Source organism: Copadichromis virginalis, linkage group LG10, assembly GCF_057382275.1.
Source record: "Copadichromis virginalis isolate Kocher_CV1m ecotype Utaka linkage group LG10, C_Virginalis_male_GT1.1, whole genome shotgun sequence".
In the NCBI taxonomy this organism is placed as follows: Eukaryota; Metazoa; Chordata; class Actinopteri; order Cichliformes; family Cichlidae; genus Copadichromis; species Copadichromis virginalis.
This window is the reverse complement of record NC_140627.1, coordinates 4,444,468-4,471,712: the sequence shown is the minus strand read 5'-3', so window position 1 is coordinate 4,471,712 and position 27,245 is coordinate 4,444,468. Positions and strand designations below refer to the sequence as shown.

General features: G+C 42.9%; 2 protein-coding genes across 4 annotated transcripts in view; both read left to right on the top strand.

Moving 5' to 3' along the window:
- Nucleotides 1–21,208, top strand: part of arhgap32b (Rho GTPase activating protein 32b) — a 132,306-nt gene extending 111,098 nt beyond the window's left edge. For 2 of the 3 annotated variants that reach the window (XM_085469546.1, XM_085469544.1), the window contains 12 exons: nucleotides 10,099–10,248; nucleotides 12,460–12,562; nucleotides 12,972–13,116; nucleotides 13,595–13,677; nucleotides 13,980–14,087; nucleotides 14,462–14,607; nucleotides 14,689–14,890; nucleotides 15,013–15,158; nucleotides 15,280–15,354; nucleotides 15,447–16,277; nucleotides 16,548–17,206; nucleotides 17,568–21,208. In XM_085469546.1, coding sequence (XP_085325672.1) covers nucleotides 10,099–10,248; nucleotides 12,460–12,562; nucleotides 12,972–13,116; nucleotides 13,595–13,677; nucleotides 13,980–14,087; nucleotides 14,462–14,607; nucleotides 14,689–14,890; nucleotides 15,013–15,158; nucleotides 15,280–15,354; nucleotides 15,447–16,277; nucleotides 16,548–17,206; nucleotides 17,568–19,736 — 4,817 coding nt within the window. In that variant the 3' untranslated portion in view covers nucleotides 19,737–21,208. Of the gene's footprint in view, nucleotides 1–3,289; nucleotides 3,602–10,098; nucleotides 10,249–12,459; nucleotides 12,563–12,971; nucleotides 13,117–13,594; nucleotides 13,678–13,979; nucleotides 14,088–14,461; nucleotides 14,608–14,688; nucleotides 14,891–15,012; nucleotides 15,159–15,279; nucleotides 15,355–15,446; nucleotides 16,278–16,547; nucleotides 17,207–17,567 lie in introns of those variants that run through there. The other variant, XM_085469547.1, reaches the window with a different exon arrangement.
- Nucleotides 21,209–23,276: 2,068 nt separating this feature from the next.
- h3f3c (H3 histone, family 3C) lies at nucleotides 23,277–26,667 on the top strand. The gene is made up of 4 exons (XM_085469541.1): nucleotides 23,277–23,396; nucleotides 24,358–24,501; nucleotides 24,700–24,853; nucleotides 25,307–26,667. Exons 2-4 carry the CDS (start codon nucleotides 24,374–24,376, stop codon nucleotides 25,433–25,435), a joined length of 411 nt encoding a protein of 136 aa, XP_085325667.1. The 5' UTR covers nucleotides 23,277–23,396; nucleotides 24,358–24,373; the 3' UTR covers nucleotides 25,436–26,667.
- The last annotated feature ends 578 nt before the right edge of the window (nucleotides 26,668–27,245 follow it).

Below are 27,245 nucleotides of genomic sequence, written 5' to 3'. Positions count from 1 at the left end.
TAGCATTGCTTAATATATTTAAGTTTGGCAAATAGATTTGGGGGGTAAGTGAACAGTCTTCCCCCTCCAGCCCCTGTTCTTTTCACTGCCATGGCCTCTTTAGGTGTATGTAAATCAGTCTAGGGGTGAGCCAGGTTACTCATTGTTGCTGAATATCCTGTCTGGATGAGGGCCAGCTGTTTGTGTGCGTCTGTTTGGTCAAAGCTGTAAGGCCATGGCAGGGTACCGTGGTGCTAGGTCCCAGCCAGCCTTGATTTATTTAATCCTTTCACAATGTGAAGGCCTGTAAACCCATCCATTGAGCTTTAAGCTTTGTCCTGCAACAGTAAGAATCTGTCTCCCTCTCCATGGTGACTGAAAGAGCACATTCCTGCAGGGAGCCACACAACATTGGAAAAATATGCCTCCGCTGCCCAGATCAACGCAGTTCACCACTAACCTTTGCCGCTTCCCAGTAAAATGATGGAAATTGTTAACACACTGTGCTGTTCCAGTTAAAATAAAGACCATACAAGCTAGGAGCTATTAATCCCTCATACCGTGTGCTCGCCCTGTGTTGCAGTGGAAACTGGGATCAAACTGTACTAGCTTCATGGTAAAGGGGGAAAAAAAAGAGTTGTGAACTTTCAATAAACAAGGAAGGTTCGACTTCTTTTCTCCCCAGACAACCCATAAGACCTACCAGTTACTGACCCAGATGCACCCCCCCATCCCCCTCCTCAGTGCAGGCTTCATCATGTCTGGGGACCAGTGATTTGGGCAGCTGTGAGCATATATGAGCCAAGACAGCTGCTTATGTGAGGGAAATGAGGAGAGAATGTGTGAGACAGAGTTAGATTTGTCTCCTGTTCCAAAGGATCTCAGATCATTTCCTGGTGCTGTGAGACTGTCCAAGGTCTGCGTAATGTGTTTATCTGCAGCGTCAATGAGACGCTGTTGTTGTAAACTGCACCTTTGTATGGGTGGTGCCTTGGATTACGTACTAACAAGTCAGGTTATGCTGTAAACTGACTGTGCGTGTAAGGAAGGTCATTGCATCAGTGACACAGAAAACATTTGCTAATAGAGATCCTTACTTGTTAGACTTCTTTCACACTTCAGTGCACTGCAACATTATTTTGACACACACAAGCCTCATTAAAGAAATACATTTCTCATGATAACTGTGCGACTAAAAAACATAGAGGCATGTATCCAAACTGTAAGAATTAATATTTACTACCGTGTTTATGTTTCAGACAGCATGGTGTTCTTCTCCTGTCCAGTTAACTTGGCATCCTTGTACTTCTGGCATTCCAGAAGTCAAATGGATTATTCATGTCCATGCAAAATACCAGCTGTGTGATGCTTAGTGTAGCACAAAGTTCTCATCCTGTTATATGGTACAAGATAGCAGGGCAGAAATTTACTACTTCCTGTCTGCAAGATCTATGAGGAGACAGATAAGCTAAAGTCTCAGTTGAGTTGTACATATTAAGTGAAAGTTCTTCATGTGTAATGTAAATATTTTTACTTTCTCATCCCATTTTAAGCTGTTTGGTGGTTAAAGTGCCTTTTAAAACACATACATTGGAAGTGGAAGACACAAGCTGAACAGCTCATTTGAGCCAGCTTTTAATAGCCTGGAAGGTTCAGGTGAGCTGCATTAGCTGAAGACCCCCCATGTCATCCAGTTATTACTAAGACTACACCAAGACTTCCTTCCTTCCTTCCTTGTATATTGATTTCAGTGTAAATATTAATAGCACTCAGGAAGGTGGAAGCAGTCTCAAACCACATAAAAGTATTACAAATTTCATTTTTTAAATCTATGAACTGCGTTTTCTGAATCTCACTGCATGTGTGGCTGCTGCTCTGTAGGTGTTCTGTCATGTGTTTTGTCCTAAAGGTCAAAGCGCCATGCTCACTGTGTCTTGTTTATTCAGCCCCATGGCTTCTATTAGAGGTCCTTCTCGTAGGAAGTTCAGAAAGAAAGTGGTAAAGGCCTCTGCTCTGTACGCAAGAGGTTGCAAAACTAAATGTTCTACAGAAAAAAGTTCCTCCAGTAATTTTAAACTGGTAACACTGATGAGTATACAGAATGCCACTGCTAAATTTGAATGATTTAAAGTAGGTAAACAACATAAAATAGTGGTAAATAGTGGTAAATGCCTACCTACTGTAAGGTAGTGTTGGCAGCTTCTGATACTGGGAACTTCAAAGGGGAGGACACTTTGTTGGAGATGCTCAGAAAAACTCAAACATCTGATACACGAAATTAGAAGCTACTGTATCTTTTTAAAGCTCAGCAGATGAGTAACTTCCCTCTGAACTGTTGTGTGCAGGCGTGTTCATAAGGGGAAAAAACAAATGAATGGGAATGCATTGCAAAGAACTAGTGTATACTTCAGTTCAGGGCTTGAGTGAACGTACTGTAATTATCCAAGGAAATGTGTCTGTAATTCATTAAATATGCATCAGCTTAAAGCAGTCACTTGCAGTGAATCGGGCTGCCTGGAGTCTTGTGATCTTGGGTTAGCAACAGTTAGTTAAATAATAGTTTTGTTTTGACTCCGAGTGTTTGTTTGCTGAGGGACTGAGCTAGTTAATGAAATAACAAGATAATGCTTTCAGGGGGTCTTTAGGGGGCAGAGTTGACATAACGTCATGGCTAAGCTAAATACTTACAGGTTTTTTTAACCACACTTAAAGTGTTAGAGTGTCTTTTTGAGGTCAGTCGGCCAGAGGCACTGGGCAAGTTGGTCTTGTGTGTCTGGTTTGATTGTGTCAGGCTGGGAGGTCTCTGAAATGATCCTGGTGGGAGAGGGGGGGTAAGAACGAGAAGTCATTTTGGAATTTGCTTCAGCTCAACCATTTATGTACCAGCATAGTCTCTCAAATGCACCCAATCCCCCCTCAGTAAAAAGAAAACAACAACAAAAACTAATTACCGAGTTATTGGGGTTTTTTTTAAATTACCTTTGAAGGTCTTGAATATTACGAAGAATAAAACTAGGGATGCTGCTTGTTAGGAGTGTGTCGTATGAAGTAGCATTTTCCACTGTGCAAGCACCTCTTGCCTGCTTTGACGCCGGTGTTGCCTTCAATGCTGTTACAAGTATCGGGTATTTAGCGCAGTTCAAAGGCCGTATTTAAGGGAAATTGACTTTAAGGCTTTAGTACAGGTGGCTACAATCACCTACATGACATGACGTCTAATCAGTCATCAAAGTAGCTTAAATCTTTTGTTCCAAGTTAACAAAATTATTAATAATTAATAAAAATTCGTTATTTTTGTCCGAAACAACCGGTGAAAGCTACGAAAGCCCATGTGTCCGGGAGCATTTGAAGGCATCAGCGGCGTGGTCTTAAACCGATAGGCTGCAGCTGTATTCGGACTCTGACAGAGCGAGAAAATAAAGTCTGCGGTGTTTCACTGCTCTCCAGCCTTAAACTTTAAACTTTTAATGTCTTGGTTGACGAGACCTCGGTGCTTTTAGAGGAGTTTTCACCGTCGTTTTGTACAGGTGCGACTTTAGCGAAAGAAAAAGCCAAGTTGTACTTTGGACTTTGGAAAAACTGTCATAACGCTTCTAGGCAGGTCCAGTGATATGGAACAGAGGTAAGGAAATGCGTTTGATTTGTTTCGAGTTCACATTGTGGAGCTAACCTTTATTCGGAAACTTTCGGGGTTTCCTCTCGTTTTTTATATAGATTAAGGGATTTGGATGACGTAAGGCTGATGACGTTTTAAAGAAATTAGGGGAGAAATTTTGTGCTGTATGACTCCGTATTTTTCCAGTTCCTCTCTCTTTAATTGTGTTAAGTGTGTTAGGTTCTAGTAACGTATAATTACATAGTAAATGTTCGTGTAATGTCATCTTACATCTCTGAACTTGCACTTCAGGGAAGCTTTGCGTCAGCGTTTGAAATATGTGGTTTATAGGATGTCGACGTGTTATCTGGTTAAACATTTAGCGGCAGATGATTACTCAGAACCAAAGACAGCTCAGTCCTCTATCGCTGGAATTTGAATATTCACTGAGCGAGCACTTTATTAGCAACACGTGTGCAGTTTACACCAATGCAGCTTTGTCATAAATTCAGTTTTGCAAAGCTCCGACACTTTCAGATATTATGCTGTTGTTGGAAAAGTGCTATTACTTTCATCGTTGACATGTTTAGTGGTGGTGTAGTGAGCTGTATAATGCTGGAAACTGTGCGTATAATTCTAAAGCAGGATTAGAAAAATAAACGTTTGAAATTAGCGTTTTATAAAGGTGTGAAGAAATCGGAGCATTTAATAATTAAATAAAATAACAGTGAAGAAAAGTGGTCTTAGAAAAGATTGGGTACAATACTCGGGCAGCCCTGAGCCCACATATTACAAACTCTGGCTGCATCACCACCTGCAAATATAGAATAAAAACACTTTCTGTCAGTCAGAACATACAGCAGCATGTAAGAATATCAGATGTTTGCCTATATACATTATTATTAAGGACAAACTGCACAGAATGTTAGGAAATAAATACATTGCATTTACTTATTTATTTTATTTATTTTCGGGTTGAAACAATAATTGCTTGGCCAAACAGAACCCAGCTAAATCCACCCCTCTGTTCCCTCTTCCCTCCCCATGAGATGAAACAATGAGGCACTTTGCTCCTGATACCATTGCACACTTGGGCCTTCTGTCCAAAAGGGTCACTATCACTCACCATTGCCTTGTAATAGGCACATATTGCTCTGTTGTGCACAGTGAACAGGCATGCAGAAACACCAACATGTGATTTGTTAATAGCTGGAAGCACAGCATCTTCTCCTGTTATGTTGCATTAGTTTTACAAGTAATGCAGACATTTTCTCTGCAGTAGTTGCCTTTCAGTGGACAAATGTCCCTTTTTCATACAGTTAATGTAATTTTCTGGCGGTTCCTCCTGGTATAATACGAGCTTTTCAAGACACAATGAAAGCAGTGTGTGTGTTTGTATTTTCTGGCGCTGCTTTGATGAGTTGGTGCAGAGTGCTAACTTGGGAATTCGCAGACGTTTACAGATACTTTTGGTGGCCTGTGAAGATTTGACTTTAAGACGAATACACTAATATGTAAACCAATATATTTTTGGCACATCTGTGAAACAAATTTCAGCTGGAAACTTTATTCTCAGAGCACGTAGATGTTTGAATCTGATGATCTACACGGAGTGCTAAAGAGGAGGGGCCAGTGTCTGAATTCCCCACCATTCCACTCTCTCGGGGATCCTAGCTAACGCAATAATAGCATCCTGACGCCCCAGTGAGCTGTATCCACACTTGTCAATGGTTGTGTATCCAGTGAACATTAATACAGAGTTGTTATATTAAATGTCTCAGGCTTGAGTGTGCTGCCGGGCAGTGCTCTGTCTGGAAGCAGTAGCACTCTAGCATTGCTCTGAAGCTGCACTCTTCCCCCAATCTGTGTCCTGTGCAAAGCTCCCTGCTAATTAAAAAGAATGAGGTGGTCTGTTTTGGGTTTGAGAGCATTAAGGAAGCTTGATGTTTGCTATTATGTTGCTAATTGTTCCTACAATTATGCTTGGCCTCCTTTTTTGCCTAGTCCAGCCTGTCACAGCCTCTTGGGGAAAGAGCTCGTCACAGTTACAGTCTGTTAAGGGCAGTAACTGAAACCTGTCAGTCACCCTGGGACATTATAACCATCCTCTTCTGTGTTTAGCTTTGTCATATCTGTTGTGGAAGCAAGATTCAGTCATGGACTCTCATGATTTCTTCGTGTCTGTCAGTCGTTGCATATGCTCGCTGGATCTCAGGCATGGTTTTGTCAAATCAGAGTGAACAGAGATGTGATCAAAAGAGAGGCATCGCAGCAAAGAATGTCATAGAAATATAACTTCCAAGGAGGGCAAGGTTGCTTTACGTGCAGTTTTTCATGTTCTCCTGAATTTAAAGTTAATGTAGATCATGCCTTAAAACTTAAATAAGAACCCAGAGGGGCTGGGGGTGGCTGCAACGTTGCAAGGCCTGTAGCAGAATTGTCATCAGATATTGATGTCATCTGAGTTTGAGTTGAGCTGTTTCCTTACTTTGAAATTATTACAATTGCAGCTCACAATTCAAACTTTACTTCATGGGGAGGATCTATTGAAATAATGTCCAGCGGCATCATGGGCAATGTAGGATACAGCATTGGTGCTTTTTTGTTTCATACATAGTAATAACTCATGCTAGAGTCATAACAACTTGGAACGTAATATTTAAAAGCTCTTGTGCACCCCAACTTGTGATTATTTATTTGTCAATTTATATAAATGACCACCCAATTCAGTCTCCACCCCCAGACGTTGGTGTAATAAGCCAAGGCTGCGCGGTCAGAGAAGAGAATGGAAACTAATAACAAAAATAAGAAATCCAGGACATCCACCTATGCCTGGAGCAGTAAAGGAAATGGAAGTGCATACCACTTTCTCAAGAAGCAGATGCTCTGATGTTGTTACTGTGGTGCAACAAAGGTGCTAGGATAAGGTATAAGCTATCTGAAACATGTAATGAAATGTTAATGTCCTTTTTTATGTTGATGGTCTGAAGCATTATTTGAGACAAGCTGTCATGTTCACAGTTGTGAGTGGTGAGAAACTTGTTGTGAGTGCGGCTTCAGTTTTTCTTTGGTTTTAAAAATGTTCCCGTTGGGACACCCAGTCGCTGGTCTACCCCCTTAGGTGCCACGAGCTACAAATCGTGTAATTAATGTCAGAGAGAGTTTTTTTTAAAGCCTACATCAGTCCCACTATCGTTAAACTAAAAGCCTTTTAACCAGCTGGATTTCAGCTCCAGTGCCGAGCACGCTCAGCCCCCGGGCTGTCATCTCCTTTGACAGTGAGCAGATGGGAGTCTCTGTCCGTCCTCCAGAGAATCATGGTTGTTTTTGCACTTCTTTCTCAGGTCTTACAGAACGTTGGAGTTGTTTAAAAAGGAACGTGTCATTGTAAACCTGCACAGTTACAAACAAACAAACAAACAAACAAACAAACAAACAAACAAACCAAAACATACTTGAGGCCCTTTTTGATGTCTCAACAGAAAGTCAACTGTGCTGTCTCAGCGGTTTTGTGTGTGGGCATGGCAGCAGAAGGAATCTCTCCCTGAGGGGTAAACTGTAGCCCTGCTTTCTCCTGAAATGGAGCGATCAGTTCTTAATTCAGAGCTGATTGTGCTCCTTCATTAAAATGCTTCTCTACAGACAGTGTTCAACGTTTTGTTGCACACAGTTTATCTGATTGGAGTAGGAAGCCCTTAGCTGACAACGATTCAGCGTCAGTGAACACAAATTGACAGGATTGGTAGCATGTTGTGGAGTAGTTGGACTGATGGTACTGAGAGTCGGTACCAGTGAAACACTTCCTCTTTGCGCCCCCCTGTGTGCACCATAAAATCCATTAAGCTCAAAAGTAACTTTCCTTTCCCACCAGCTTGTTAGTTTTTACTGTCAGCTGGATGTTTGCGTCTAAATGTACTCAGCGGACCGTCAATTAAGTCAGCGTAGTTTGCAGTTTGCCTCAATAGTGTGTTGTTAATATGCAGAAGAGGCAGCTTCTAATCCGTTTTCACCTAATAGTTTCTTGACAAGTGGCTCTCGCTCAGTGGCTGCTTATTTTTAAATGATGTATACAACAGGACATCTTTGAGTTCATCTCTATCAAGGCAACCTAAAGTCTTCACAACGTCTGTTAATCAAACGGCTGCTCAGATATTGTTACTGTCTTAACATCATCTTCCAAACGCGGCTCTTTCACTCGGGCTGTTTCGTTTCTGGCGATTGAGATCGGTAAGCAGTGGCCTACTTTTAGTTGGACTGCAGCGGTAGCAGAACGCAGTCTGGCAACAGGCAGCAAAGAGAAGCCTCATTTTTAAAAAGATTTGGCATCTATTTAATGGAATTTGCAACTCGTACATTTCTTCCAGTCTGGAGATAACAGAAATCTGATATGAAGGTAAAATAAATATAAATCAGTGAAACACATGAGGAGTGTAAGGGCTGTGATCGTGACTGCATTTAGAACGGGTTGAAGGAATGTGTCCTGGAACACAAGTTTTTTTAAAAAACTGATGCGACACATCAGTTTTTCCACTCAGGCAAGAGTCAGTTGGAAGATATATATAAGTTCCAGATGTTGCTTTCACTTCAAGAAGTCAGTGATCAGTAGATACTATAGGTGTTAGATGATTTCCTCATACTTTCACTGGTTCTTACTGCTTGTTATTCTCAATCAACGCAGTCTGTGTCAGATTTCAGTAGCATGGATGATCAGTTCTCCAAGTTAAAGAGAAAAAAATAACTTTCAGGGTGACAGAAAGTCAAACAAGTAGTTAGTGTGAAGGGTTGGAAGGTATAATGATCAAAAAGAGGCAACTTAAAAAACAAAACAATAATAAGTAAAGAACGTCTTGACTGAAGTGGTTGATACAAGCTGAGAGCAGACCGCTGACGTCTGTGAGGGCAGACACACAAAAGATTAGACATGGTTTCATTCTCTGTGATGACTCAGGCTTAACTCTGAAGCTTTCCAGTGTGGTGGAGGTACACAGAAGGGCAGCTGATAATGCTTTAAGAGTTTTAAAGTGATCCGTGGCTAGACGATATAATGTGAAAATGAAAAACGTTCCCAGTAAGGAAATCACAGCATTACCCATCGTCTTTTTTAGGGTCGACACAGACCCAGTTTTAGGTTTTAAATGCATAAGAGTGCCTCTTAAATGTTATATTAAATAAAAAGCTCTGGCAGATATTATGACCTTTGTGTCGTTGGGGTTGGTTCCGACCCCGTTATAATAGAAGACAATTAGGGCTAAAACTGAAATCATAAACACACTCTGAGCTCACTAACACTGTTAGAGAGAAGTTAGGGGCTTCTCTCCTTCCCTGAACAAACGGCGCCCTTTATCCCTACTGCTTCCCTGGAAAAGTCCAGACGGACAGTTACAGGGCTCCGCGTTCTTCAGGTTGTTTTTACAGACACCATCGCTGTTGTTTCAATATTGTTCACAACAAAACGTTTGAAAAAATAATTTTTTTTGCCCTTTTCTTAGAGTAAATATGTATAAGTCTAAACAGACCCATAACACCACAGATGTTACTATAGTTAATATTTACATAAAAAATAAATAAAACAAATATATTTTAGAGATGTTTTCTAATACTCCTCAGTAATAGTAAGATATTATAACAACCTTTTTTAAAACATTGAAAATGAGAGGGTAAACTGTAACAAAAGCCCCGGGGGCCATAAGAAAAATAATAAAAACATACTTTTTATGGTTAAGGTAGCTTAACGAGGTAACCAGTAGGTGACAATCAAACTGGATGATGAACCCTGTTTTAAGGGTTTTTTGTTTTTTTGTTTTTTTGGTGACCCATTAACATAAGAGATGGTAGCAGAAAGCTAACATAAGAGGAAGGTGAAGTTTATTGAATACCCACTCTGCTCTTTGAATGACTGACACAGTGCACCAGTATACCATTATGCTTCTGTGAGCGGTGAATGGAAACATGCTGGAGTTTTTGTGCATTTTGTTTTTTCCATGTTGTTGTGAACTAAATGCACGTTTAAAGGACATTTGAAGCTTTCATGAAGCAAGTCTACACAACTGTGTCAAGTAAAGTGACCAGAGAGTGTAAAACGACTCATCCTAGCAGTCAAGAATTCTGTCCTCCCAAACAGGCAGCTTATCTTATTCACTGGATAGCGTTTCCACGTCTCTTCAAAGTAGCGAAAACAAATGGTGTGTAATTTAAGGAGCTTATGGATTTTCTCAGACTATCTGATTGATATGGGGGGGGGTGTATCTTCTCTTGAATAGATGCTCATGGATGTGAGGGACTCCTTTGTAATTGCCAGGAAGGCGGTATTTTAGAATGAAGACGTTGCTTAAGGAAATTACAGATGCATAAAAGAGGAGTTTCCGTTACAATGAAGCTGAAATTCACAATGGGACAACCTGAAGCGATCTTGGGGGTTTAGTTGTAGTGCATGGATGCATCTTGTGGGAAATCTGAGCCTTCACGTATTGCTGTGTGAGGGATCTAAAATGTGTCCTTCCTTTCCTCCCTCCCTGATTCCTCAGTGTCTAAAAAGCACGGGAAGCTGATCACCTTCTTGCGCTCCTTCATGAAGTCCAGGCCCACCAAGCAGAAGCTGAAGCAGAGAGGCATCCTCCGGGAGAGGGTGTTTGGCTGTGACCTGGGAGAACACCTCCTCAACTCGGGACATGACGGTGAGTGACAGAGCATTACAAAACTGCAGCGTTTGAAACCGTTAATGATATCAGTAGTCAATCGCATAATTGTGGCTAAAAAAAAGCTTTTTTGCTCTTCAAATATTGGAATTTTAATGGAAATTACAGTCCAAATGTCTGTGCACAGAGTGGTTACATGTTGAGCGGTTATGTAGCTTACTCTGACAGCCTACGTAAAACCTTTCATTTTCTAGATTAGGATACTGCACTGGTAAGCATTCTTGTCATCTATCTTACTTTTCCAGTTTGCTTGGAGAGTTTAGAGGCTGGGTCGCCTTAGCTGTCGTTGTTGAAGTTGGTCCAGAGCCCTTTTTTTTGCCCGTTGGCCGACACTCTGTCCTGCTGGAGACACTTTGTCCCGCTGTAGCCATGGTAGCCACGCTGTAGCCTTGGCTTTTAGGAGTGGATGCTGTGACATCCACGTGAATGCCAAGTCCCGAGGTTTCCCGGAAGAACACTGCAGCATAACCAGATTATTATTCACTTCACCTGTTATCTTACAGTTGTTTGAATGGCGTCCGCCTCATACGGCATGCAAATATGAGCTTGTAGCTCATCTGGTTGCACTGAAGATGTTTGCTGTATTGAAAGTCCATCTGCAGCCTGGTATCTGGCTATAATGGTCATAATGGTGGCCTGATTACACCCTAACATCAGCTCAGCTAATAATACTGCTCTGTTGTTGAGCACTGATCAGTAACTTAATTTTAGTTCAGCTTAAAAGCCCATTTGTTCAGGTTAATGGATGACATTGCATGTGTGGACGTGCAGGATTCTCATTTGGCCAGCACATTTGTTTACAGCGATCACAGTTCAAACCATGTAATAGTATAGTCGCCTATCAGTGGGTGCTCTGTCACACATTTGTGGGTGAAGGAGCTGGACTGACCTCTGGAAATCCTGCCCTACCTTGTAAGGGGAGACGTGAGGTCTCAGTCACATGGTGCTCGGTCAGACAGTTAAGGTGTTTACTTGTGAGGAAGACCCCAGAACAACTGCTTCTGCAGAACGGACACCTTAAAGAACAGCCTGGATAAATTTTGATTCTGCAACTGTTTAGTTTTGATGAAGTCATTTTGTTTCTGAGTCCAAAGAAAAAATATTACGAAGGTTCCAAAATAAAACTGTAATTTTTGGAAAAGCTGTATTAAAAATTCCTTGCTACTGTTAACAGCACTTGGGAAATACTTAAAACAATTTTAAAAAATAAAATTTTCATAGGGGGGCTAATAATTTTGTCGTCATCTGTAAAAGGCACATGAATTCTACTTATCTTGCCTTGGAAGTGCCTTAAACCTGCGTTCTTTCTGTCATCATGTTGTGACTCCTCCGATTCTAAAATACAGTATGATTGTACAGACGTCTGTAGGAAACAGCGCTTGCTCCCAGCACAACATAAAGATTCATTGTAGCCCTTCTTGTAATTTGTATGCCATCTTTCAAAACCCAGCTCATGTGATACATCCGTGAGTAAGGGATAAAGGGTTTTCACTTCTGGTTGAACACAGGCCAGGTTAACAGTTTAAAGTGCTTTTAAAAGATGAGGAAACAGTCTAGTGATTTCCACATTTAAACACATGCTGTGCATCTTTGTGGAAAGAGATACTTGTAACAAGTTCTTCCCACTCGGTCCTCTCCTGTGCGGTAGAATATCCGCTTGTTTGTTCACATTGAATGAATGGCCTTATTTTCTCTCTGGCTACATGTGGAATTTGAACAGCTGCTTCAGCAAGTGTCCCACTCTGTCAATCTAAAATGATGTGTGAGCTGTGGGGAGGCCTCCTCGTACATATACACACTGTCCTTATCTTCCATAGACACGCTCACATAGACGAATAACATGTCTGTATTATGCATAGCTCCTGAAGGAGAATGAGGAGACACTAAGCTTTTTCGTGATTTTAGCGGTCTACCACACAATCACTGGCTCGGTGATTGGTTGCCTCACACGCTGACAGTTTCCTTACAGACTGCCTGCATCAAAACAGAAAATGTTTTAAGGCAACCTAACAGTACCAGGTCAAGAAATGCATGATTCAGTATGCGTATGTGTCCACTCTAGCTCCGAGAGTGTTTTTCCATCAGAAAACACAAAAAAGTTGGTCCACCCTCAGTATCCTGGCATCTTCTTCTGTCCTGCTGCTCAGCAAAGATTGAAAATGATGAATTGCCGTTGTTTTTGTTTGACAGTGCCCCAGGTCCTCAAGAGCTGCACGGAATTCATTGAGAAGCACGGCGTGGTGGACGGCATTTACCGCCTGTCTGGAATTGCTTCAAATATCCAGAAATTGCGGTAAGGAGGCACAAACTGACCGACATCCAATGCTTGGGACTCAACACTCAAAGTACTTTATACAACATGTCTCTCTCACCCATTCACACACACGTTGATGCTTTCTAATGATCACACTTTGATGAATGCATCAGGAGCAGCTCAGGGTTCAGCATCTTGCATGCAGATTGGAACAACCGGGGATCGAACCACCAACGTTCAGATTAGTAGATGACCTGCTCTGCCAATCCTGAGCCCATGTGACACTCTGACATTGTGTAATATTATATGGAGAAAAGATTGATGCATTGCTGGGAAAAGATCTTTGCAAACAGTACTGGAAAGTAGAACCGTTTCATGGCCTGTCTCAGCACTCACATGTTAGTTTGTTGACTGCAGTTTGTTGCTTTGTCCTTTTCTCTCCCATCAGGCATGAGTTTGACTCTGAGCAGATCCCTGACTTGACCAAAGATGTTTACATCCAGGACATCCACTGTGTTGGCTCGCTCTGTAAACTCTACTTCAGAGAGCTGCCTAATCCACTGCTCACCTACCAGCTCTACGAGAAGTTCTCTGTAAGTAAAACACTAATGTGGGCTACAGGGCTGCTAACTGTTGCAGATTGGCCGTGACTGACTGCTGACTTTTCAAATTTGATCTCGATAGAAAAGAAATAAAACAGGTTTATCTTATAGGAATTCTTGAAATTCCTCCTCCAGTCATGGGCCATAGACACCCCTAAAATAATAGCACCGCATTCGACACACCCTGTCATTAAAAATGCAGCAAACCACTGTGTGTGACTTGGAATAAAAACTTTCTCCAAGCACACCAGAGGCATCCCTCAGGATGAAGTAAATACTTACTGGTTGCTATGGCAGCTAGACTGAGGAGGGGGGCTTCGCGGTTACAGACCGATGTTCTGTCTGTGCCCTATATATCAGCATGAACTTGGGATATCAATGGATTAAGCTTAATGTGGACATAGCGCCAAATCCCATTACTGTCAGTCTCTCCCTGTCTCCTAATCTCTTGTTTTGCTTTCACTCGAAGGAGGCTGTATCAGCAGCGACAGACGAAGAACGACTCATCAAAATCCATGACGTCATCCAGCAGCTTCCGCCACCGCATTACAGGTTAGTGTAGAGGCACATTGCCCCCCATTGGCAGGCTAAGGAGCTGCAGGGTTACAGACTGGCTGTGCATTCAGTTGTCTGTCTGATGGTGTTAGAATCAGAGCTTTCTGTAATGCTGTTGCACTGAGTGGAATCTTTGTCTGTGTTAGGATTAATTGAATTTCCCAGACTGTGTGAAATTTGCAACTGGCATTCCAATAGGGATTAAAGCAAAACGCTGATGCTCTGAAGACAGTTTTATCATGTCCGTTAGCGTGCACATCACTGATGGAGCAAGTTGAATCTGAATATGTGATTCTTAGGACCTTGGAGTTCCTCATGAGGCACCTTTCCCGCCTGGCAGCATTTAGCTACATAACCAACATGCACAGTAAGAACCTTGCCATCGTGTGGGCGCCCAACCTGCTGAGGTGAGAGCTCATCCTGCTTTCTTTCATTGTGTTGAATGAATTGTAACTCTTCATCTGTACATTTGCTCAACTGGCTGGAGACTTCAAGATGCCTCTAATGAGCTTTTTAATTTCAAGTATAAGAAATAAAAGTTGCTGTTCTTTTTGGTGCCACACACTCTGGGTTCTTAGACTGGCCTGATTTCTAATGTTTGCCACACAAAGTACACTCTGTCTGTTTTTTATAATGAGTCATTCTGCCTGAACTGAAGGGTTTAAGCAGCCATCACATGTTGGAAATTCATCTCAGAATGGTTTTACTCAAATTCCAATTTTCTTTAACTGAGTTAAAGAAAATTTCACTTCTGTTTTCGCGTTTTCTCTTGTTGTCTCAGGTCAAAACAGATTGAATCCGCCTGCTTCAGCGGCACAGCAGCCTTCATGGAAGTTCGAATCCAGTCTGTAGTGGTGGAGTTCATTTTGAACCATGTTGATGTGCTTTTCAGCACTAAACTCAGCTCACTAATAAGAGAGGGAGCAGGTATAGACATCCCGCCAGCGTGCACACATTAAGCTAAATTCAAATAGTTTGCCACTGATCGTTTTTCTGCTACATTGTCAGGTCACAACTCTTTGTCACGGCCAAAGTCCCTGCTGGTTTCATCACCCTCAACAAAGCTTCTAAGTCTAGAGGAGGCCCAGGCCAGGACCCAGGCTCAGATCAACTCTCCAGTCACTGAAGACAGCAAGTACATTGAAGTGGGTGAAGGTCCAGCTGCTCTGCAGGGCAAGTTCCACACCGTCATTGAGTTTCCCACAGAGAGGTCAGCTGTTTTCCTGTTTTATTAATGTCTATTATAATGGAAAAACCTTGCATGGTGCTCCTTCTGCTGGTGTTTTGGTGAGACTGCAAGACTTTCTTGTCCATCATCGTTTTCTATTATAGGAAGAGACCGCCTAACAAGTCGAAGAAGTCTCCTGTAGGTAGTTGGCGTTCTTTCTTTAACCTGGGCAAGTCTTCCTCTATGTCCAAGCGGAAGTTGCACCGCAATCCCAGTGAGCCTAATGAGCTGAAGGCTATGGCTCTCGCTGGTGAGTGCTCACGCCGCATCTGCAGTAAAAACTGTCTGGAGCTAATCAGCGTTGTGCAGCAACAAGAGCTTAACAAAATACACCAAAGTGACAGCAGTGAATGTTGATGGTTGTGTTTCAGGAGGAAGAGGAGACACTGCAACATTAAGGTCAGCCAAAAGTGAAGAGTCACTGAGTTCCCTGCATAATGTTGAAGGTAATTATTTATGACCTCCACTTCACTTAAACTTGGAATAGAAAGCTTAATCGGTCGTTATCTTTATCGTTTGTGTTCTGTTCTTCCGCCAGGCGAGTCCAAGGTGTACCGTCCTCGGCGACCGCGCTCCAGCAGCGATGCTCTGTCAGCCTCTTTTAACGGCGAGCTGCTGGACAGCCGGCAGCACTGCAACTCGTATGATAACCTGGATGGCACAGAAGACAGCGACGGAGACGACGGACCCATCTGTGTGCCTGCTCTTATCTCGCCTCCACGCTCAGCAGGTGAAGACGTGGACCTCAGCCCTCCAGACATCGGGATGGCCTCCCTGGACTTCGACCCCATGTCATTCCAGTGCAGTCTCCCTGACACCTCCTATGCCTTCCCCCTGGATGATTCACCGGTCAGGGCTGAGGGCTCCACTTTAAAGAGGAACCGGGGCAACATCTGTGGCAAGACCAATGGCTCTGATCTCATCTCTGCCTCCTTCATCAGCAGCTTGACTTCCCCGCTATCCACCGATACCAGCGTGAATACAGGGGAAAAGGCAGAGAACAAGAAGCTGACTGCGTCTTACTCGTACACTGATAAACCCACACAGGCCGTGTCACCTATTAAATGTGGAAAGGCCGCCAGTTTGACACCTTTTGTCACTTCAGACACTTTGTCCGCAGAAACACGTGGGAAGATTACAGCTGGACAGGCTGTCTTTCCACAGTCTTTATCTTCTCCTTCGATATGCAAGGACTCTCCTACATTGATGGGCAGTGTATTGCTGAAAGTAGCTGAGCCATCGCTAAGTGAAGTTTTTCAAATGGAGCTGAATTCTAAACTGGCAGCCTTTGACAGTGTGGACAGCCGAGAGGTAAAGGGAGAGGACGGCGTGCAGCAGGGACCAGCTGCTAATAGCCAAGAGCACCAAGGTAGGGCAGCGAATGAGATACATACTTTCGACCTGTTCTTTAGATGAAAATAAAAGTAAAGTGTTTGTGTGTATTTTTTGCCAGGTTTAGCTTTGCAAGGATTTCATCTTAAACCTTTTTCTTCCGATGTCTGAGCACCTTACTTACTCCCCGCCTTTTCCCCACTCTTAAAGCACCTTAAAACCTTCCCGCCTGTTCCACAATCACCTAGAGCTCTTGCTTATTCATGCTTCAACTATAGTTCCCTTGTGTTTTTTGTGTTCCCACTAGGAGTCACAACTCTGGACTCTTCAAAGGACCCAACCCCTTGTTCCCTCAACTCTACAGCACCCTCTTCTGTCCCTCCTCCTCCACCTCCTAAAAATGCTGCCCGCATGTTGGCCCTGGCCCTGGCTGAGTCTGCTCAGCAGGTGTCCACTCAGTCTCAACTGCGGTCTTCTGAGCCCTCAACACCGCTGTCCCCTCTGCAGCCGCATGAGGCCTCCAGCTTCCAGGACTCGCCACATCCTTTTGTCCTACAATTCCAGACTGCCTCAGAAGACGGAGCTGGACGAGGAAGTACTCCCCCACCAAACAGTGCTGCTACAAGTGTGATCACAGTTTCATCTCATCCCTCCACTTCCAGTCCTTCAAACAAACACCAGCCACCAGAGTTAACCAGCATGATCACTAAGCCATCAGACAGTGCCAAGTCCTCTATAACTGCATCGCAGCCAGACGTGGACCCCCCACCAGACACTCCACTTTACAATTGTGCCCCACTCTCCACATCACCCAGCCGGAGTTCTCCAACCAGGAAAAGTCCAGAAAGACAGCAGCCTGTGACAGGACCAGTCCCACTTCATAGTAACTCATCCAATTCCACTGCAGCCACAACCCCCAGTGGCAACAACAAGGAGAGTGGAAACTTACAGCAGCATGGTCCTGAGGTAAGGATATCACGTTGGCTGGTCCCAAGAGGTCCTAGCAGTGAATCTCAAAACTCACTGTTTTGGGATTGAGTATGTTCTCAGCACCACCTCCTATTTTTGACAGAAGTTATCCTCGGTGTAGGCTGCAAGTCTCTACCTGTATGTATGTATATAGGTATTTTTTAAATAATTGACTGTATACCACTACTACTCTGCATTCAAATACTCTGATACTTTAGATACTTACAGTTCATATTGGAAAAGTCTTGTGTTACTATAAAAAAAAATGCACAACTCTTATTTTTCTTTTCTTTCTTTGTTTTTTTCCCTAAACCTGATATAAATAATGACTTATCCTGTGTTGGCCTCTTTTTCTCAGGTCAAACCAGAGGAGAAGGCACCACCCCCAGTTCTTCCAAAACCACCAGAACAGCCAGCTCAGAAGCTGAAAAGATCAGTCCCACCACCCCAAACCCAAACTCAGCAGCAGAGCCAAGCCCAAATACAACCTCCAGCTCAGACACAGCCTCACACACATTCCCAGACATTAGTCCAACCCCAGCCTCATCTCTCAAAGGCTAGCGCAAGAGTCGCACCCACCTCTGCTGAGCCTGTGGAGAAACCTTGGGAGGCCATAAAGCCAGTGCAGCCCTGTGCAGAGTCTGGAAAATATCACGACTCCTATGGACCCACTCCTCCTGCCCCTCCTGTTCGCACTATAGAGAGCAAACTGGCCACAGCAGCACTCAGCCACAGTGAAACCTCCTACCATATCCTGGGTGAAGGTCCTCCGTCTGGCCATATGGAGGATGCTCTCCCTCACCATCCTCTTTCTCCTCGTAAATCTTCCACGCACCAGCCAGCCTACCTGTACCACGCTAAAGGAGAACCCGTCCTAATTGATCCTCCAGGAGCTGCATACTACCACCAGAGGTCTGTAACTCTGGGCCCGCAGTCTATACCACACCACTACCAACCAGACAGTGTCCCTCCACACACCTATGTGTCAAAGTCTGAGCCTCAGATACCCTACAGTGCCCGAATAGATAACAGATACAGCACTTTAGGCCCCAGGTCCTACCATCACTCCATCAAGTCCAGAGGAAACCCCAGGAGTGTTTACCTAGCCCCAGGGCCTGGGCACCAGGGCTACAGTCATGACAGAACCCATGGCTATCCCACCATCCGCAGAGTGCACTCGCTCCATGTTCCTTCCAGCATTCGCTCAGTGCCCATCCAGAGGACTGAAGTTCCTCCAGATGACGACATGTTCTTCTACCACCGACCGGTGTACCAGTGCAAAGCCTACCAGCAGCCCCCGCAGCAGTCCTCGCAGGCAGACTACCATGTTACCCAGCTGCAGCCTTACTTTGAGAACGGACGAGTCCAGTACCGCTACAGTCCATATTCTGGTTCAGGCCCATTGGAGGCGCCTTTCTATGACATCGACCCATACGGCACTATCAGAGTCAGGCACCTTCACTCCTACAGCGGCCGAGATGCAGGAACACTTCCTGGGCGTCCTGGTGGGAAGGCGACTGGGTATCACTACCTCACTCGCCACATTCTTCCTCCTGGGAAGGAGCACAGTTTTGTGAGCAGGGACATGCCCCCCGGGCATGGGAGCAAAGAAGTTGCTGCTTACTTATCCTGGGACCCAGAGGAGTCCGAAAGGTTGCGTATGCATTCTATCCGCAGGGAGAGCAGGGCCAGGCTTAAGGTTAAAGGCCCCGTCCTCTCTCAATATGACAACGTGGGCTTGTTCACACCAGCAGATATATCAGGCTATGAAACCCTGCACCTGCGCAGTAAATCTGACCCAGGCAAAGCTGTGCTGATACCGTCTGAGAGCAAAGACGGCCGCTACCTGCCCAGACAAATGGTGTCGGACCCTGAAGCCCTCATGTACATGGAGACTGACAAGCATGTCCAGGGCAGCGGAGTGGGTGACAAGCCTGATGCACTTTCCAAGCAAAGCAGCTCCAAGAAATGCCAGTCCTCTCACTCCCTCCCCTCTGCTCTGAGCCACAGTCTCTCTCACCAGCAGGAGAGCGGTCGGCACGAGGCCAAGTATGAGCCCGGAGACGACGGCAGCAGGTCTAAACACAAGAGGAACTTTCAGGCGCGTTACGAGTGTCCAGATTCTGACCACCACCAGAGCAAAGTGAAAACATCAAGCGGCTTTCACAGCACAGACGATCAGTCATCAGCCCCCAGGGAACAAATCGGCCGCTCCAAACCCGAGCGATCGCACAGCGTCCGAGAGCAGCACTACAGCCAGGCCAAAGCAGACCTAGACAGAGACTACTCGTGTCAGAAACACAGCACGAAAGCAGTGCAGTCCCACTATGACAACTTGGACGATTACCACCCAGTACCTCAGCCTCATGCCCCTGTTCAAAAACATGGAGCGTCCAGCTCCTACCCAGCCCCAGGATTTCCAGTGAGCCACAACAACAGAGCTTACTCCACAGCTCTAGGTCAGGGGGCCTTTATCCAGACTAGCCTGGCCATGCAGAGGCCCGAGACAGAGATTCATACAGAGTGAAGCATTTAGGGGGAGGTGTAAAATAATCTGAAGCTGTGTAGAAGAAAGACTCTGAGCTATGGTTGAGCAGCCTCTGCAGGACAGTGGACTGATGTATCACCAATATTTTTGCTTCTCTGTATTTTTAAAGAATTGTAAAGAATATTGTAAGACTTTTTACAGAAAGTCCTGAATGTATACCTGAAATTATTGTCCATGAGGTCTTGTTGTTGTGATTGATTGAGACAGTAGCCGGTCATAAATGTATAATGATATGAAAGACGTGAGGTACTTTTACTAGGAACCACAAAAATGTAAATTATATATACTATATATACAAATAGAAACACCCATAAAAAGGGATTTTAGTTTGGTTTTTGTTTTTTTTTATATGGTGTGTCGCTGGGTATGAGCATCAACTGGGACTAAGGTTTGCATTTTAGAAATGCATGCACTCTATCTCTTACAGAACAGTTCTGTGTACTTCTCTATCCATTGCGTTCTCTCTGGATTTCACAGCACAAGTCGTTTCAGGAGGAGGATACGTGTAGGTCGACGCAGGGCCACCTGCTAATGTGACAGAAGCAGCGTGTCCATGTTTGTTTTGAAGAATCTGAGCAGGAGGTTGGATGAGGACCTGCAGCCGGGTACTTTGAGTTAATGTAGTGCTTGTCAATGTCTTTATTTTCTCTGACTGTGCCATTTTTACGTAACTTTGTTATAAACTGATTACAATGACTTCTAATGGAATGTGTTGGTACTCGTGTTCTTCATTAGAAGAGGGACCAAATGACTCGGCACAGTTCTTGCACATATGGGATAAAGATGGGAACGTGGATGAATGCCTGTTGTAGCACCAGAACTGTAAGGGGTTATTTTTCTTGTCCCCCCCCCGAATCAGATTGATGGTACTTTCTGTGCTAACTGAATAAAGCTGGAAACAATGTCCTTCTGAACAATGTGGGGAAGAACACATTGTTGCTGCTTTGTTGGGGAAAAACTTGGATGAGCCTTAAATTTTGTTCCTGCAATCCATACATTTTATTTTTCCTGTCATAATACATAAATGCATGACGATTCTCGATATGTCAAGGTTGAAGGATTATTTTGATTTTTGTGGGTTATTTAGTTTCGTATCACCTTGATGGTTCTTTTTTTTTCCTTTCTTCTAAGGATATGTGGGACAATTTTCTTTTCGGGCTGGAAATCAGTGTATAGTACATTCATTTGGTATTATACTATAAGCCCTTTCGGGGTAAGCATAATGGATGGATTACAATATGTTTCAACTATGTCCAAATCCAGGTTGTACTCTGTAACTGTTTAACTTCTATATCGCTTGCAGGTTCTGCTCCTCTTGCCTTATGTAAAGCCTCTACCTTTTCAGATGGGGCGTTGATGTAAGGCATTATGTACTTGAATGTGAAAACACTCGTCTCAAAATAGAAGTTATCTACAGTTAGATATGAAATAAATAAAACTGTTCAGGAAGAGATAGAATCCATGGCTTTTGTGTGGATCTGAATGTTTCTCGAAAACAGAATCGCAGATATCAGAAGTGTTACGAGTGTATCTTAAATTAGTGACGTCACTAGAGTGATGACTGATGCTTTGAGCAAATAAAGAGCTTGAATATAAAGACCGACCGTCGACAGATTTAAAGTGATGAATACAGGTGGTATTTTCAAAGTCCACATGTAGTCGTGTGAGTCAGCCTTTCCCCTGTCTCTCTGAAAAAGATAAATAAAAACGTTCATGACGCACCACATTCATAGCATCGCAGCCGCATCTTCTAATGTAGTCCAAGTCTAGTGTTAAAAGAGCCTTGCTCAGGATGTTGAACACCAATTCCTGCTGACAGATCATTGCTGCAAGAAACATGACTGTTTTCTCCATGTACCCAACTATTTACTACATGATTGAAATAAGTTATTACAGTAAAAAGTAGGTGTGGAAAAACATCGCAGTTAGCTGAAATGAAAATAAACTATACTTTTGACAAAAATAAACAATATTGTGTTCCCTATAATTAAATGTAATTTAGTCTTTATTGGTTCAGCTACATTTACACACACAGCTTACCTGATGAGGCTTTGATGGACAGGTGAGTCAAATGAAACTTATCTGAACTATAATAACTTTGATGTAAATGCGCTGTGATGGACTTCTTTTCAGAGCAACACATGACTTACTGAATAGCAGAGTGTTGGTGGCTTTATGCAGCTCTGCAGTTGGAGACCCGGCTCAGTAACTTTACATGGTCTGGACTTTGTGGCTGAGTTGCTCTGGTTTCTTAAGTTTGCAAAAACACCAGTTACAACTGATGGTGGAATATATCGGAAGGAACATTTTGGAACAGTAGCATCTTATTGCAGGACCATGCTCAAATTACATTCAGTGCTTTGGAACGACCCATTTGTTCCCAAATGTTTATAAAGCCAGACTGCATGGATATGTCCTTTTGTTTTATACACACGGTGCAACGGGACTGAAAACAACTGAAGATTCACAGGCATTGACCAGTTATTTGGTCCATTTCCCCCTCCTGTGGATGAAGCACAAATCTCTGGGGTAAGCTTTTATTTAAAAAGGAAATGCTTGCTGCAGGAGAATCAAGAGAATGCAACGTAATCCCTGGTTCAGCTGTGATGATGACCAGAATGCCATATGTATTTTAAAATGACAGCTCCACAAACCCCATGGCTTTCTCAATTTGACCAACAGGGGGATCTAAAATGCATAAGAATATTAATTCCTTTCCAGAGAAACATTTATGAAAAACATAAAGCATATATAATGAATCAGCTTTTTAAAAAATTAATGTAATTGTCTTACCCCAACTTTGGTATAACGTCTAATGCTTAAAAGTGACCAACATGAAGGAGAATGTGTTGAAATCATTCCACCACCACAAGAACAGAAACGCTCAGGTTTGGCAAGAGAACTGCAGAGTTTGGAGTTGTGCTTGTACTTAGTTTCCCTCCTGTTTCATATACTGATCAGAAACCTCGTGTAAAAAAGACAATTGCAGTAGGACTGATATGATGACACAGCTGTCATGTTTGTCATCTAAATTCAGTTTCTCGTTTGAATTTATAACGGAGATCCATAATTACTAAAACAGACAAGTAGTATTTTTTCATTTCGGTTAGCGCACTTACATTATATTTTTAGCATGATAAAGAGAAATGTTTTTCCTTTAGACTTGAATGTATTTTTTAATTAATCTGGACTAATTTATGTTGCGAATAACAAATATTTGGTTTGTTATAAAAAAAAAGTTCAGTGTTATCCATTTCCTTCTCCTTTCCCTACTGTTCGAAGTCAAAGTGTGCCCTGATATTTATCATATTCTCTCATTGGTTTTGCGTTTTACATTTGTTAACACGCGGTTTTGAGGCAAAGCGTTAAAAAAAAAGTCGAAAACGTAATTATTTTATGATTTTCTTGATCTAGTGTTTTCTACATCGTTGGAGTGTGAAGGAGAAAACTTGAGGAAATGAAGTTAGATTGTTTACAAATGTTACCATTGCATTGTGGGAGACAGATGATTGACACGGGCGCCATTTTGCTCCCGCTCGCTCTGCTTCCATTGTGTGAGAGATAGTAAATATCTGACACTGCCAGACAACCAGAACACACTTCTATCCTTGCGAAGAAAAGAGACAAAATTCACCCCCGGTAAGTAAAAAATTCCTTAATTATTTCTTAACTAAGAACAATAGTCACCATTTGGTGAAGAAAATAGAGTAGATAAACTTATTTTTTTGCTTTAATATCGTGTTTTTTCGATGGTGTTGTGAAAAGAGAAAGCAGCTTCCCCAGGCAGAGAAAAACGGCTCAGTACTTCCACTGCCGAAATATCTAGTCCACTTTCAGCGGCGATTTCTACCTCGCTTTTTCGCTTTAAAATACCTCTACTTCATCAGTCTTTGACTGTTTTTCGATACGCTTACTTGTCTACTACGATTTGTTAATGCTCTTGTGAGCACACATTTTCTGTTTTGGTGGGAAAATGTCAAAGTTTACATCCCGCTCGTTGCCTGTGTATTGGTAGGTTCGTTTCGGTCTGCGGCCATAATCTTGCGGTATGAGGCGGAGTTAACAATACTTGTCCCGCCCTAAAATACTCCTGGCTGAAACATCATTGGTTTGGGTGTACAGTGGAGCCACAGCTGATTGGTGGGATTCAGAGTGACGGCCTGTTAAAGGTTGTGATTGGCTAAATTGGGATCCCACAGTCTCTAGATTGGCTAAAGTCTTTGTGTTTGTGCAGCGGCCAAACCCGGGGGAAAAGTTTTATCAGGAGGTCCAAAATGACTTAAGAACCAAGTATTTATAACATGTTTAATTATAGATCCGTTAATAATTGATACAAAAATATTAAAAACTCAAAATGCATAATTACTTGATAACAAATAAAACGAAGTGGTAAAAGGGGGGAAGTTGTATGTTTTAATTACTTATATATATTTCAGAGCTGCTGCACTGAATATTGGAAACTTTTAAATAATTTAGTTATTTATCTGAGTTCAAGGCCACTAGCTTAGCAGGATCATTTGTCCAGTGTGCAACGATTAATGTCACGATGAAGCGAATAGAAACAGATACATTGTTTGGGGTTTTTTTTGTATTCCGTCAGGTGATACTCTGTCGTAATGGCTCGTACCAAGCAGACTGCTCGTAAGTCCACTGGAGGAAAGGCTCCTCGTAAGCAGCTGGCCACCAAGGCTGCCCGCAAGAGCGCCCCTTCCACAGGTGGTGTCAAAAAGCCCCATCGTTACAGGTAACGTTCATTTTGAGTCACATTAATTGCTCCTTATCATATCAGACGTTTAATGAGCAATCTTTACCCTGCAAATTCTGCTCGGAGCCACAAAAAGTATTTTAATTAGGGAGACTCAGCCTTAACTGTCAACATTACTGACAGGTGTAAAAATAAATAAATAAATGATTGTACTGAGCTTGAGGTCATGCGTTTCAGGCCTGGTACGGTGGCTCTGAGAGAGATCCGTCGATACCAGAAGTCCACTGAGCTTCTGATCCGTAAGCTGCCCTTCCAGCGCCTGGTGAGGGAGATTGCTCAGGACTTCAAGACTGACCTACGTTTCCAGAGCGCTGCCATTGGAGCTCTGCAGGTGAAGCCACACTGCTATGTTGGATGTGGGAAGGAGGTCCATGCTGTTAACAGTTTGTTTTTTTGCTAGTAGAAGCTTTGACATCACTTTCCTTATTCTTCTAAATTTGTTTGATTAGGGTTTTTTTTCCCCCAAACTGTTTTTTAGCACTTAGTACGATTAGCGGCACTAATTTTTGATTCATCAATGTGTCTCTGTAGAGAGGTTTCCAAATGTTTGGTCCATGAGTTTAACTTGTAATGTGAACTCTGAAGGGTTTTATATTATATGCAAGTCTGTCTTGTCCTTTGTTATGACTTTTAAGGGGCTGTTAGAGAATTACGTGCTTTCAGCTGTCGATATTTAAGGACTACACTTAAACCAATGCAGCAGATCAAAGTTTAGGTTCTTTTCTCTTATATTACAACATCATTAATATGTACTGCTAATGTTGTTTGTGTTTATCCCCTGCAGGAGGCTAGTGAGGCGTACCTGGTGGGTCTGTTTGAGGACACTAACCTGTGTGCCATCCATGCCAAGCGTGTCACTATTATGCCCAAAGACATCCAGCTGGCACGCCGCATCCGTGGAGAGCGCGCTTAGATGGCCTCCCTGATGTTTCATCTGTGTCCTATTTTTCTTTACCCATCCCTGCCTTTACTCGTTCATTTTACTCCATCCACCCACCTCCACCCGTCCCTATTCCATTCTCTCCCCAGCCTACCCAGCTTCTCGGTAGACTTTAGAGTAATCTTGATTATGAAGAGATAGAAATATGTTGAAGTCTGATCAATTTGTAATTTTTATTGTCTTCACCAAATGTTTTAGGGTACCTTCTTCGTGCATGTAAAGGGTTGGCAGATCAGATGCACATGTGCACACATAGGCAAACATGCATTCCTGGGTTTGGGAGCTACTTCAAATCTGGAAGCCCATCAGTAAGCTCACCTGGAGTTGAGCAGGTGCAGTTTTTGTGGCAAACGGAGCCAAAGCAGAGGGACAAGGCCGAGGGGTTAGTCTGCTTAAGGGGAGCCACAACTTCCACAGCAGGGTGCTATTAAAACTAGTCCCGAGGCCTCCGCCCCCTCTGAACATCCTCCTGCTCAGTGCGTCCTTCTGCACCCCGACTCTCCTGTTGCTCTGCAGCTGTAGCTTTTCAGTGCACCTCCGTCACCTGTGAAACCTGCTCGTTTGTTTGTGTGCTCCTGTGAAAACTGATCTTCCAAACCAGCTGTGCTCAAACAAAAATCTCTTGGTTTCTTAAGAATATTATTGTTGTGGATATGGTGTCTATTTTTGTTTTACACATCTAATTCATAGAGGAGCATCTCCTCCTTTACCACTTATACAGTTATCAAAATAGGAGTAAAAAGCAATTAATAGTATCAACATTATCAGTTAGGGTCTTTTTGTTTGCAGTGATTTGTTACAGAAAATCAGGAAGGGCTTCTCCATTTTCCAAGGAAACTTCAATTCTAATGGCAGCCACGAGGGGGCGGGGTCTCACTGTCTCCTCTTCTGTTCACTGTAGATTAGTCGTCACATTCAGCCTCCATCTCTCTGTCACCACAGATTAGCATTATACTTGTCACACCAGTATGAATTGACATAGTGAACCTCTGCATGTTTAGGGTCTGTGTGTCTCCTGCAGCTTCTCTACACCTGAGCATATAATCTGTCCCTTATCAAAATTTGGGATGCACAGTATAACCTCATACTTTTTTCTTTTATATTTTTCTTATTCCTTGAGATTTTCAGACGTATAAATAAGCTGATCTTTGTATTTTCCAAATTTCTCATATTATGGTGGTAATAAATAGATGTTAAAACACGTGGATGAGAGTTTGTGTGTCATGTTTGCGTTACGTATGCTGCAGTTCAATCTGAACAGAAAGCTGTGCTGTTTATCAGTGCAGAGAAGCCAAACTTCCACATGGGGGAGACCTTAAACAAATAAGGATTTAACGGCCAGCAAACTCGTCAGTAAAAGAGTCCATAAACATAAGTGACACATGTTCAAAGAAAAAGTAGAAAAAAACGCTGCCAGAACATCGTACAGAGCCTCTAATGGGGACAGGGTTTTCACAGGCAAAATATTTAGTAACTGAATTTTGTGTAGTAAAAAATGATGTATTTACATAAAAGTATTTTCACCACTGAAATCACTCATGAGTCAAGTAAGGTGAACAAATCCTGGAGAGCTAAGTGGGGGGAAAGCACCACGTGTGGCAAATTAATACAGGTGAGAGGTGAAAGAAATGTTATTATTGGACATACAAAACTATGCAGGTCACAGTTTGGCATTTAGCATGTTAAGGTCTGAATGTGCCTGTGAACTATTTCAATGGAGTCCAGTTTTTTCCCACTGCAAGCATAGAAGGAATCTGAAGTTTACTCGATTAAAAAATGAACT

What these genes read in the sequence shown, in the direction of transcription:
- h3f3c (XM_085469541.1), top strand. Translation starts at nt 24,374, where the DNA reads ATGGCTCGTACCAAGCAGACTGCTCGTAAGTCCACTGGAGGAAAGGCT. An exon ending in AAAAAGCCCCATCGTTACAG is followed by an intron (nt 24,502 to 24,699) that starts GTAACGTTCATT and finishes CATGCGTTTCAG; the next exon opens with GCCTGGTACGGTGGCTCTGA. An exon ending in CTGCCATTGGAGCTCTGCAG is followed by an intron (nt 24,854 to 25,306) that starts GTGAAGCCACAC and finishes TATCCCCTGCAG; the next exon opens with GAGGCTAGTGAGGCGTACCT.